The sequence below is a fragment of the Diuraphis noxia genome, unplaced genomic scaffold, assembly GCF_037042655.1.
Source record: "Diuraphis noxia isolate RWA-SAM2 unplaced genomic scaffold, SU_Dnox_SAM2 contig0001, whole genome shotgun sequence".
Lineage (NCBI taxonomy): Eukaryota > Metazoa > Arthropoda > Insecta > Hemiptera > Aphididae > Diuraphis > Diuraphis noxia.
In genome coordinates this window covers 43288283-43300347 of record NW_028301711.1, presented here as the reverse complement: position 1 = coordinate 43300347, position 12065 = coordinate 43288283, and the positions used below count along the sequence as shown (strand labels likewise).

The 12065-nt window shown below is 29.0% G+C and overlaps 1 protein-coding gene across 1 annotated transcript; it reads right to left on the bottom strand.

Moving 5' to 3' along the window:
* Positions 1-634: 634 nt before the first annotated feature.
* LOC107163112 (uncharacterized) lies at positions 635-1318 on the bottom strand. The gene has a single exon (XM_089230426.1). It carries the CDS (start codon positions 1316-1318, stop codon positions 635-637), a length of 684 nt encoding a protein of 227 aa, XP_089086552.1.
* Between the last annotated feature and the right edge of the window lie 10747 nt (positions 1319-12065).

The following is a 12065-nucleotide window of genomic DNA, read 5'->3' as shown; positions in this document are numbered from 1 at the left end:
TGTCACTTTACTCTGGTGCTTACGTCCTTAAATATTATTTTACAAAGTGCTGCCTCAGCTCATTTGCTTCGTTGGCCTAATATTACGCAATTTAAACATTTAGCGAAAAGAAGTAATATTTGTCTATTGTTATTAATTGACACATGCCACATACAACAATATATTCATTGTCTTTTAAAATAACGAGTTTTTACACGATTAATACAAATCAAAATTAAATTTCATATTTTAAATTACAATAAAATTGATGTTTTTTTTAAGCCATAGGTAATCCGAACGACCCCTCTCCCCAATTTCGTTCGGATTATCGAGACCCTGTACGCTTATATAATACGGGCCGTTCTTACAATGTTCGGTTAGTGCCTGATAACAGTGATAACACTAACCAGAAGAATTTATCATGAGTTAACCGATAGAATTCTACCGGTTAGTCTTAACCGACACTTAACCTGACATTGTATAAGAACGGCCCTAAATTAAGAACAAATGATGAATAAATAGCGTGTTAAATAATATATTCATTATAAAGTATAAAAATCACAATATAATATTATCAGTGCAAACATTATTAATTGTTAATATGACTTATCCTATTTAATACAATCCTTGGATCTCGGATATTTGATCATATTGATCAGATTGCCATGCACGTACGTTTATGTTTCGTCAAACGGGAGCTTGTAGGGAACGATTTTTCACAAACGTCGCACTCGTACGGCTTATCACCAGTGTGTGAGCGTCGATGTTCTGTCAAAGAGAAATTCCTGGTGAACGATTTGTCACACACGTCGCAAGCGTACGGTTTTTCACCAGTGTGTGTACGTCGAAGTTTTGTCAAATCACCATTATTGTTGAACGATTTGTCACACACGTCGCAAGCGTACGGTTTTTCACCAGTGTGTGTGCGTCGATGTTTTGTCAAATCACCATTATTGTTGAACGATTTGTCACACACGTCGCAAGCGTACGGTTTTTCACCAGTGTGTGTGCGTCGATGAATTTCCAAATTGCCACTCTGGCTGAAAGATTTGCCACACACGTCGCACCTGTACGGTTTTTCACCAGTGTGTGTACGTCGATGTTTTGTCAAATCACCATTATTGTTGAACGATTTGTCACACACGTCGCAAGCGTACGGTTTTTCACCAGTGTGTGTGCGTCGATGTTCTGTCAAAAAGAAATTCCTGGTGAACGATTTGTCACACACGTCGCATGCGTACGGTTTTTCACCAGTGTGTGTGCGTTGATGTATTTTCAATTGTCTACTTTGGTAGAAATATTTGTCGCAGACATTGCATGGGTAATTTTTCTTATCCATTTTTTTGTCGGAGTGACGGCAGGCTGAAGATTTGTAAATAACTTATTGATATTTATTTTTTTTTTTCTTAAACTATTTGGTAACTATGTACTTCTCTACTTATAGTCGATTAGACTTTATTGACATCACCAGATTTTCAAGCCAGCATTTGATGCAGTATTTTTTTTTACATTAAATAAAGTATAATATTACGCTTTTACGTATTATTAGTAATTTATATTACATTTTATAATAATAACTGATACCCGTGCACTTCATATTCCGTTAAAAATACAATTGGGCAACTGAACCTCAACAGAGGCAAAAACGGCCAATGGGCGAGAATCTTTCCATAGCCACTTTAATTTTGCAGTTTTATACATCTCACCCATCTATTCACCAAGTTATATATATTTTATTAGATATTCAAAGTGAATCTTGTTTAAAAATTTATAGCATAAAACAACAAAATCTTAACAAGCCTCGTAAAGAACAAAAAAAATACTATATTTTTAATTAATACGTGGAAAAAATATAAAAATAACGAGATATCGTTAAACAATTATTTACTTTCATTGGGACCACGTTTTGTGCTAAAAAGTTATAAGATTTTTGTTATTTTGATGTATTATAATATAATTATTTATTTTTTATTATACCTAAATATTAAATTATTATTAATGTTGAGAATTTTGGACATTTTTTGAATTGTATGAACTTAATTTATGAACTTATAATTTGTTTTTATGTGTAACTCACTAAGTATCAATATTTCTTACTTTTGGCATGCTTACTAAATTATTATTATTTTTCTTTGTTTTTGTAAACGAATATCTGACGTATTATTTTTTTACGTGTAATAATTGTGATGTATTGTATTACGCCGTGTCCTACGGAGTCCGGCGAAAAACAAAACAGCTTGTTGTATTCGCCACCTCGGACGCACCGCACTGCAGGGAAACAGCATAGTCAGAATAGAATTCGTTCGCACTCGACGCACTCGCCGGATTCAAGCTCCATTTCGCCAGCATGTACATATGCGAAATTTTGAATTTTTTTATATACATTATTTTGCGGATATTTTGCGTGATTTTGCGGACAATTAGTTTTTTAGCAAATAAAAAAAAACTGTTTACATGCTGGTAAAATGTTGCAAAAAATAAAAAATTCACCCAAATCCATTTTTTACTATACCATCATTTTGCGGATAATTTGCGTGATTTTGCGGACTAGATTTCGATTTTTGCGGACAATTAGTTTTTTATAAAATAAATTAAAAAATACCTATTTCATTTTTTATTTCAAAATTGTTTTGCGGATAATTTGCGTGATTTTGTTTACCAATCAAATTTACTTAACAAATATTTTAATATACCATATTAAATTTATTTTTATAAAATAACAGCACAATTTCTAATAATCTTTATTAGTTTCTCTAGTGTATAAAAGTATTTGTACACCGCATTTTGTCAACTTTGATATGGGTATTGGTTTCTGTTTAAAATCATCATACTCCTCCCAATGTCCATCATTTCTTAGTGCAACTGCAACATAATGCCCAATACTTCTTGCAGCAGATCTGTTTCCAATAAATACAGCTGCTCCACGTAGTATAAAAAGATTGTTCATAATAGTGATTCGTGTTGGTATGCTTTGTAAACTGCAAACTACATCACCAAACACTGCTTCTGGTACGCCTAATAAATTTTCCTCTACATTTTTAGGATCTTGATATTATAGTATAATTGACAATTTTATGTTTGTTAATTTCTATAAATCCTACAATATAAAATATTTATTTTGCGTTGTGTTTGTTCAATATAAAAAGGTAAAAAGTATTATATCGATGTTAGACTTACTGGCACAACCCCACAGTTAAATGCCGTAAATCCAGATAGGTTTTATAATTACTACATTCAGTAGACGTTTGTTTTCGATAGTTAATCTCTGAGTGGGGTCCGACTAACCAATAAAGTTTTCGCATTTTTTCTTTTATCTGAATTTTTTTTTTGATGGACGTGAATATTTATAGAAATTTATAAAAAATAAATAATTGCTAAAATCACTTGGTTTGGTTAGGTTTAGTTAGGTTTAGTGAGATATAATCTAACCTAACGTCACTAACAGCATCGGCCGGAAAATTATTTGAATTTAAATTTATATGATAACAGCAGCGCCATCTACTGAATTATTACTTTATTACAAAATATGATAAATGATTATAACCAATTTTTTTGAATTACCAATTCAATTTAGTTTAATCTACAGTCTATACTCTATAGTATAGATTTTAGTATAATTTTATAAAATCAAAGTCATTAAATTCCAAACCTTTTACTATGCAATGAAATGGGTTCTGACCATGAAAAGTTGCTTCTTCATAATGAAGTGTTTCGTGGTAAAATATTATCACGCCTTTTTGAACTCAGAGATGAAGCACGAACTTTTATTCTGGAACGTAATAATAATACTCTTTCGGAACATTTTTTAAACGAGCAAAGGCTTGCAATTCTGGGTTATCCTTCAGATATATTTGAAAAACTAAATTGTCTAAATTTAAGCCTACAAGGGAAAAATGCTAATATTTTATTTCTTTCAGATAAAATCAATGATTTTAAAAAGAAAATACTTCTGTGGAAAAATTATATCGACGATGACAAATTTGAAATGTTTTCATGTTTATCAGAATTCCTCAGTGATAATGATGTTGATATTAATAGATAAAAGAAATTCTAACTACTCATCTAATAAGTTTACAAACAAACTTTAATGAACGGTTTGAAGATTTCCCAGAAGAAAGTCTAGGTTGGATAAGAAATCCATTTTATTTTAATATCAATAAAATAAAATTAGGAAAATCTACGTATCAGATTTCAAGAAAATGCATGTGATACATTTTTGATTTTCATCAAATCTGAATCAGAATTATCAAAACAAGCAATATCAATTTTACTTCTTTTTGCATCAACTTATTTATGCGAAACAGCATTTTCAACACTAACGATAATTAAAAACAAATATCGCTCCAGATGAAATGTTGAAGCTGATTTAAGAGTAGCAGTGTCAAATATCAAACCAACCATAGAATCAATCATGTCTACAATGCAAGCTCAGGTCATCTCTCATTAAAATAATTAAATGGGTAATTTTATAATTTTAAAAATATTAAAATTTTGATTATCATTATAATAATACATTTTTTAATTTTAGAATTTATAAAATTTTAATTTTGTATTTTTTTTTCATGTTTTTGATTAATTAAATTAAAGAAATATTAAAATTGCCTAAAATTAACGTTTTAATGTACTCGTATATGAATAAAATGTGTGTATACATTAAGACTATCAAGTACATTTATACTATACATTTACATAATGTTGGTTGGAAGGGGGTCGTATTATCAAAATAAATCATTTTGGGGGGTCGTGGATCAAAAACGTTGCTCACCACTGGTCTATACCACGATCTTAGGAAATAACTTATCTGATGTTTATAATTACTTCTAAAAAAATATTTTAATAAAACATCATTAGATAAAATAATAAATTAGGTTTATCGTTTCAAATGTTATATTGTAATAATGAGGGGATTTAAGTTCTGAAAAAAACCCTAAAAGATTCTCTAACTTGGCGCAAAAACGTCCATACAAATACGTATGTATGAAATAAGTTAGTTCACTGTGTACCTTAGACCTCAACACTCAATAAATATCGAACTCCGTATAACTACGATACAGTCAAATAGTTGGATAGAATATAATTTAAGTAGCTTGTGACTTTGTGAGTATTATTGTTTGTAAGTGTTTAATCTATAATAAAACTTTGATAACTGAAACGGAATCCTAATTATTTAAATATATTTAAGATCCTGTTATATATATATATATATATATATATATATCTACCCCTGGCTACGGTAATTATATCTATAGAGTCCTACGACTCTCAATGGATATCTTATATTTAACTGGTCGTTCTCCCGACCACGTTACAATGTCAAAAAAATTGTATTTGTTTGGTTAAAAGCTTGAAAACCTTATACAAGGCTCTTCGTATATTGTTATAATATCAGTAAAAAAATATTAAAAATACATAACAAAATTCTTTGTATATTAGCATTTTAACTTAAAATAATTATAAAATTTTTCAAATTGAATATTTACAAACTATTTTTTAGTTGAAAATTTATAAAATATTTGATTTGTTTTGGAAAAAATTGAAAATTGAGAACATAGTTTTTAGTAAGTAGTTCTTTCTGTAACCAACAAATCTAAACAAATATATAATTTTTTTTAAAGTTATTTTAAGTTCAAATTTGGACGATAGGTATTACATAATATAATTAATACATAATAATAATATATAGTGTAATAAAATACATTTCATAATAATGTTATAAATTTATAACCAAAAATAACGATTTTAATTAATTAATTATACGTCCTGTGTCACCCGAAATGCGTGTGGATGTTCAAACATAAAAAGAATATCCCCACAAGTATACTTGTACAGGCTAACGCGGGTTTTTTCTTACTAAACTAATTTATATTACAAGGGAGATGGATAGGCCTACCGGGAAATTCCCAGTTGCCCGGTAGGCCCCCCTTCATATTTCGGTAATGGGGCCCTTTATAATATCATATATTATTAAATTCTTTTTCATGTGGGGCCCCTTTTTAAAATGTTCCGGTAGGCCAAAAATGGCCTATCCGCCCATGGATATGTGGCTATAATAAATATAACGCAACCTATTCATTATTAATCTACATAGTTGATTATTAAACATATATACGAGCAGTATAATCAACCGAAATTAGTTTATTTCAAAATTTGATTACCTTGAATGATTGAGAATATGATAAATACATTTTGCATTTTGCACAGCTAGTGCACTTTTATTGAAAATATTATACAATATATAATTTAAAAATGTAAGATTATATTTCTCATGAATATATTAATTGGGTTGAACAATAATGAACATCTTTATTCTTTAATTAAATTATGTTTAATGATTCCTTATCATTTTAAAAATTACAAATAATTCTTTCATCAAGAATTTACAAATGGAAAATTTTAATAATTTTTATACAATTTATGAACATTTTAATCATCTACAAGAAAACAACGTAAGATATATTTGTTTTTGAATTACATCAACATAAGAAGATCGATTTTGTGTAAAACTTAAGTTTTGTGATTTTATTTTCCTCGATGATTTTGAAAAGTACTGGGTATTTTTAATTTCGACCAACTAGATTCACTTTCTTGCTAGAAAAAATATTTAAGTTGAACATCAAAGCATTTTGCTACTATAAATCGTGTACAAATACAAACTAAATAAATAAAAGAAAATACGCATTGTAAAATCAATACATTTGTCATTTATTTATTGCTCCGCTTATTAGACTCTAAAATAGGAAATTTTTCTAAGATTTAAAATTATCTGTTAAAATAAAAAAAAAATTTATTTAATCAATAAATAATAAATAATAATATCCTAGATTATTTTTCCTGGCTTACATTATACAATTAAATTTGTTTCCAAATTATTAAATAGCTATAATATATTAGTCATTCTGTCATTCAATATTTAAAAAAAAAAATAGTTCAACTGACCGAACTAAGGAAATTATTCTTATTATAATTAGGCTAATTAGCGTATCAAACTTGAATTGCAATTAAACTATTAGGTTAGATTAGGAGAATGAGTTTCTAAATGCTGGCTCTGATTTGGAATCGATTCTTTGAGTTTTAGAATGAGGGATCTCTACGTTATTTATCGTGAAACTGTTTGTATAAGTTTTAAATTTGAACTTAAATGTCCATAAGAATTGATTTTAACAGACCTTTTCGTCTGCAGAATTTGAACTTCAAACACTTCTAATAAAAAATGTTATTTTAAACTTGTTATACGAGCAACTTGTGTCATGGATATCGTTTTGCTGCGGTACAGTAGGTAACAAGTGGGTTACTGTAATGGATGGAATAAAATTTGAATCCAATGATATTGTATCATTGTATACGAAAAACGATTCTGAGCGGAGACGGTTTATCTGTCTAGGATATATTATATAATATTATAGATAGATTATTAAAAATTCTGGTTACAGTCGCACAAATTCACTGCACTAATAGCGCACAAATGTTAGGCAAAAGAAAATTTTGAAAAATAAGGTTAAGAGTCGGGAATCTGGATATTATATCTTAAAAACAATGATTGTATTATTAATTATAATTGATCAAGTGTAGTGCGAAAATCATAAAAAGGTCGTTACATAGGTACCAAATTATAACCTATTCAAAATTAGCAAAAAAAAAAAAAAAATTAAAAATATAAAATCTACAAAAAATAATATCAAGAAAAAAACTAAATATAGATACGATTTTAAATTAACATTTAGATTTAAAATTGATACAGGAGATATTTTAGTTTTAAATAATACTAACTGTTATTTTAAAAACATTAAACTGTATTCAAATACTTATACACTTTATATGATTAGAACGAAGACATCTATAAAACACACAAATAATTTACCGAATTCTCAGTGTTTTTGAGTTAATTTAATAAAATATATAATAAGCTGGTACTGATGAGGTACCTATTGAAAATATTGTTTTGCGTGTCATGTTTGAATATTTTTGTTATTGTCTTGCTATTTATTGGTTATAGATCAAAATAAACTTATCATAGTGTCCTCTAATATCAAGTTTATCTTTTTATTGTAACAAGTCTGATGCATATACCAATTAAATCCTTTAATACAAATACCGGCCATACTTGCAGAATGTGGTAAAAATAGTATATCTACTAATTAATTCACTGATGGTATCGTTAAAAGTCGAAAACTATACCCACCAATAAAGTCCACAATTTGGAAACGAACAATTTACTATTTGTGAAAGTTTATCTCCTCATATTCTCATCAATCTTTATCAAAACAAGAAATTCAATATAATCATTAGTCATTAGATCATTACTCATTAACTATATTTATTTATTTATAAGCAAGTTACGGATATTATGCGTTGACTGTTCGACGAAAATAGTTCAAGGGAGTACGGGACAGTTGCGCGTGCTTTTGTAATGTTCGTGTGAACAATTTTATAATACGAAAAATGTTTGTACGTACATTATTGGAATGTTAAATATAAAATTAATTTTAAAATTGGATCACATAACATCAAAATAATCTTTTTTTCTTACAATATTAATTCCAAATAGGTTTAGATAGCTAAAAATAACAAATAAATTTTTTTTTTTTCATAAATCGTTTATAGTTATACACAAATACATAATTGATACATGTAATAATACATGATAAATAAAAACAAAATTTAAAGTATTTTTTCACGTTTATGGATGCTAATAAAATAAAATATAATATAAATAAAAAAAATGTTTTGGTAAATTTCTTTGGATGGTGATGGTTCTTGACCCGCAACATATTGCTGAATTTTTAAATTATTAATGCTTTCTTCATTTTGGAGTGCATTTATAAATCTATAAATTGATGGATGTTTGGATGATAATATGATAATATGATAATGTCATTGATATCACAATATTAGTTGTTTACACCCGGATTATCCATAGGTACATAGGTAGCTAATCTAAATTCACCACGTACCTCATCACTAACCGAGACACACATACACACAATACACATTACTGTTATATTTATATTGTTTTTATTTTTGTATTAATTATTATGTTCGACTGAATTATATAATATTCAGATTAAGAAAAGCTCGTTATCGGCTGCCGTCGTCTTACCGGTGAGCGATAGTTAGCATAGCCACCCAAAAATAAGTTAGTAACAATAATTATTATACTGCCGACGAGTGCCGCCCGTTGAATTCTATTTTTTTTTTCCTTTTAGAAATGGCGTAAGGCGCTAATCGCCGGCTTATTGTTTTTATTATTTCGGTTTTGGTGTCCACTTATCACCGCCTTGAATTATTATTGTTGTGCATGTGAATTCTGTAATTATTATTGTATTTAGAATAGGTAGCACCTGGCCAGCCGTGTACCGACGTGGCGACGTCCGACAAATTGTGAGTTTTTAAAATACAAATTATTTTTAGTATACGTCATATTTAGCAGTTGGGCCAGAAGGGCTTCATTTCACTTTTATATTTATTATTATTATTTTATACAAGCTCAGCTCAGCTACATCAATATTATTATATACTTATCTGTTCGACTGCAATAATGGTTGTAAATAATTTTAATTTATTATTTACATATTTTTATACAGGGTGATTCTTTTATCAAACAACACTCATTATTTCAAAAACTATTGACTTTTTTCAAATTTTTTTTTTTTCAAAATTTTAGAACCATCTTGTTCTAGAACTATATATTTTTTAAATATTTTCACCCTTATATTTATCAGGTTAACCATTATCAACTTTTGATTTTCAAATGACAACCTATACTTAAAATTTCATAAATTAAAAAGGCTATTTTTCAATGAATTTTCACGTTTAAATTTTCATTTTTCGTTAATCCGTTTACAAGATATAGCCTCCCAAAGTTGGGTGGTTTTGGGTAGTGTTTGTGTGTTATAGGTGTATGTTAGGTGGTATTTACACACAGACACCATATAAGTGTTGTTTGATAAAAGAATCACCCTGTATACCTTTGTGTTACTGTGAATTATTGTATATATTGTGTACTATTATTATACGCATGCAGCTACCGAATCAACAAAATCCGTCTTATTATATTTCATATAAGTTACCCTTTTTTTCGTTAATATTTTTAAGCACACACCCACACATATACACACCTACACACCCACCGCACACTAGCAGTTAGCACGCTTTAGTTTTGCTTGGCGACCCCGTCCACATTTATCTATTGAGTCGCTATAACACAATTTACACCGATCGGTCGATGTGCGAGTGTTGGCGTTATAAGAGGACGCTACACCCGCATGTATTGTCTCCGTCTTACAAGTGCGTAACATTGCAAAAATTTTCACCAAATAAAAAGAAGAATTTTGTCTGTGCAATATCGTTTTTATTTTTTCGATATCACTTATACAAAAAAAATTCTTATTGTTTTATAATATATTAATTTTGTGTTTTTTAAGCATAAATAACTTTTTTTGTAGTTCTGATATGGAAAAATAAAAACGATATTGCACAGAAAAAATTCTCCTTTTTAAGTGGTAAAAATTTCATTTCTTAGTTATAACTGTAGCTTTCTCGGGTCTTTACCGCGCGAAACAGTTTTTGCAATGTTACGCACATGTAAGACGGAGACAATAACACATGCGTCCTCTTAAGTAGTATTTTGGTGACCGGACGTCATGGCCTATCATTGTTCGTACCCGGCCCATACATGATGATCTAAATTCTAAAGTCTTATTATTTTTCAAGAACAATAATTGTTGTTGTATTCGAAAAATTTTCCGGCGAATAATTGTCGCGCTAACTATTTTTGGCGAATAATTGCCATAATAAAGGTACCGCAAGTTATATAATTGAATTGCACGTATTAATTCAATTATACTAAATTAACACAAAAAGAAAACATTATTTTTGTTACAGGCAGTGTAAATAATTGTTTTTTTATTTAAATAAATAAGTCTCGGCGTCTATGGCCTTTGGTCTATGGCATACAAGAAGTTTAAGGTTAACAATTTTTAAGGATACAGTATATTTACATATTATATAGACAAGAGCAGATTATAAACTATTTATAAAATTGTTTTAATTAAAAACGTCATCATGTGACTTATGGTATCTGGATGGAGAGTTTCCGACATGATATTTGATATCCCAGCTTCTCGTTTGTCCGTTTCATAGAAATGGCATTTGTATATACAATGTGTTTGATTGATAGGAATGTACCACAACTAGCGCATATTGGTGGGTCTTCTTGCTTCATTGAGTACTGTTGTGTAAGTAAATAATTGGAAATGGACATCATGTTGATGTTTTTTTTTTTTAAGTTTAACGGGACTCAGTTAGTAGGTATTTAAACATATAATAAGCTCGATTCGCGGGATTCAACAAATTACAATCGTACCTTAAAACTACTCGAGTATCAATTTGTTCAAGAATCTGAAAGGTTTTATTGGGAAATTGGGACTCAGTTCGACAATAAGCCGCCAGATACTCATCGTAGTAATGTAGAAACGGAGTTTATTCATGAGCGATAAACGGTTTCAAACCCTAACGCCTTGTTCTATTATGTGAATCCGACAAATGCGACAAAAACCAAAACAGATTGTATTTCGTCGCATCAAACGCACCGGAATGCGAATACGACGGAACGCCGTGTTAACAATAAACTTAACAAAGTCAGCGCAAGTCTTACAGAAAGTTTTTATTTACAACGTTTATAATATAATATAATATTACTATATTATAATACTATATTATGTACAAATCAATTGAATCGTCGATTGCAGAAATGTCACGGGTCTACTATTAAATATTTTTGGATAAGATGAGTTACGTATTCTGAAATGAAAGTGTTTTTCCACCCTTTAGGGGGGTGTATGAATTTTTAAAATGCGTATACAAATTCGTACAAATTATATAACAAATTTTGGTACCGGTTTTGAGTATTTATTTTAACCTCCAATGCCAGCGAATAACTACCTTTTTTGGATAGTTGATAAAAACTGTATAATATAATATAAATAATTTTGAAAAAAACTTAATTTAAGGATGTATAGGTACTCATAAAAAACATATTATATATATTACGTATAATGTCTGTATAAAAGTAATTGAATGTGCACTTA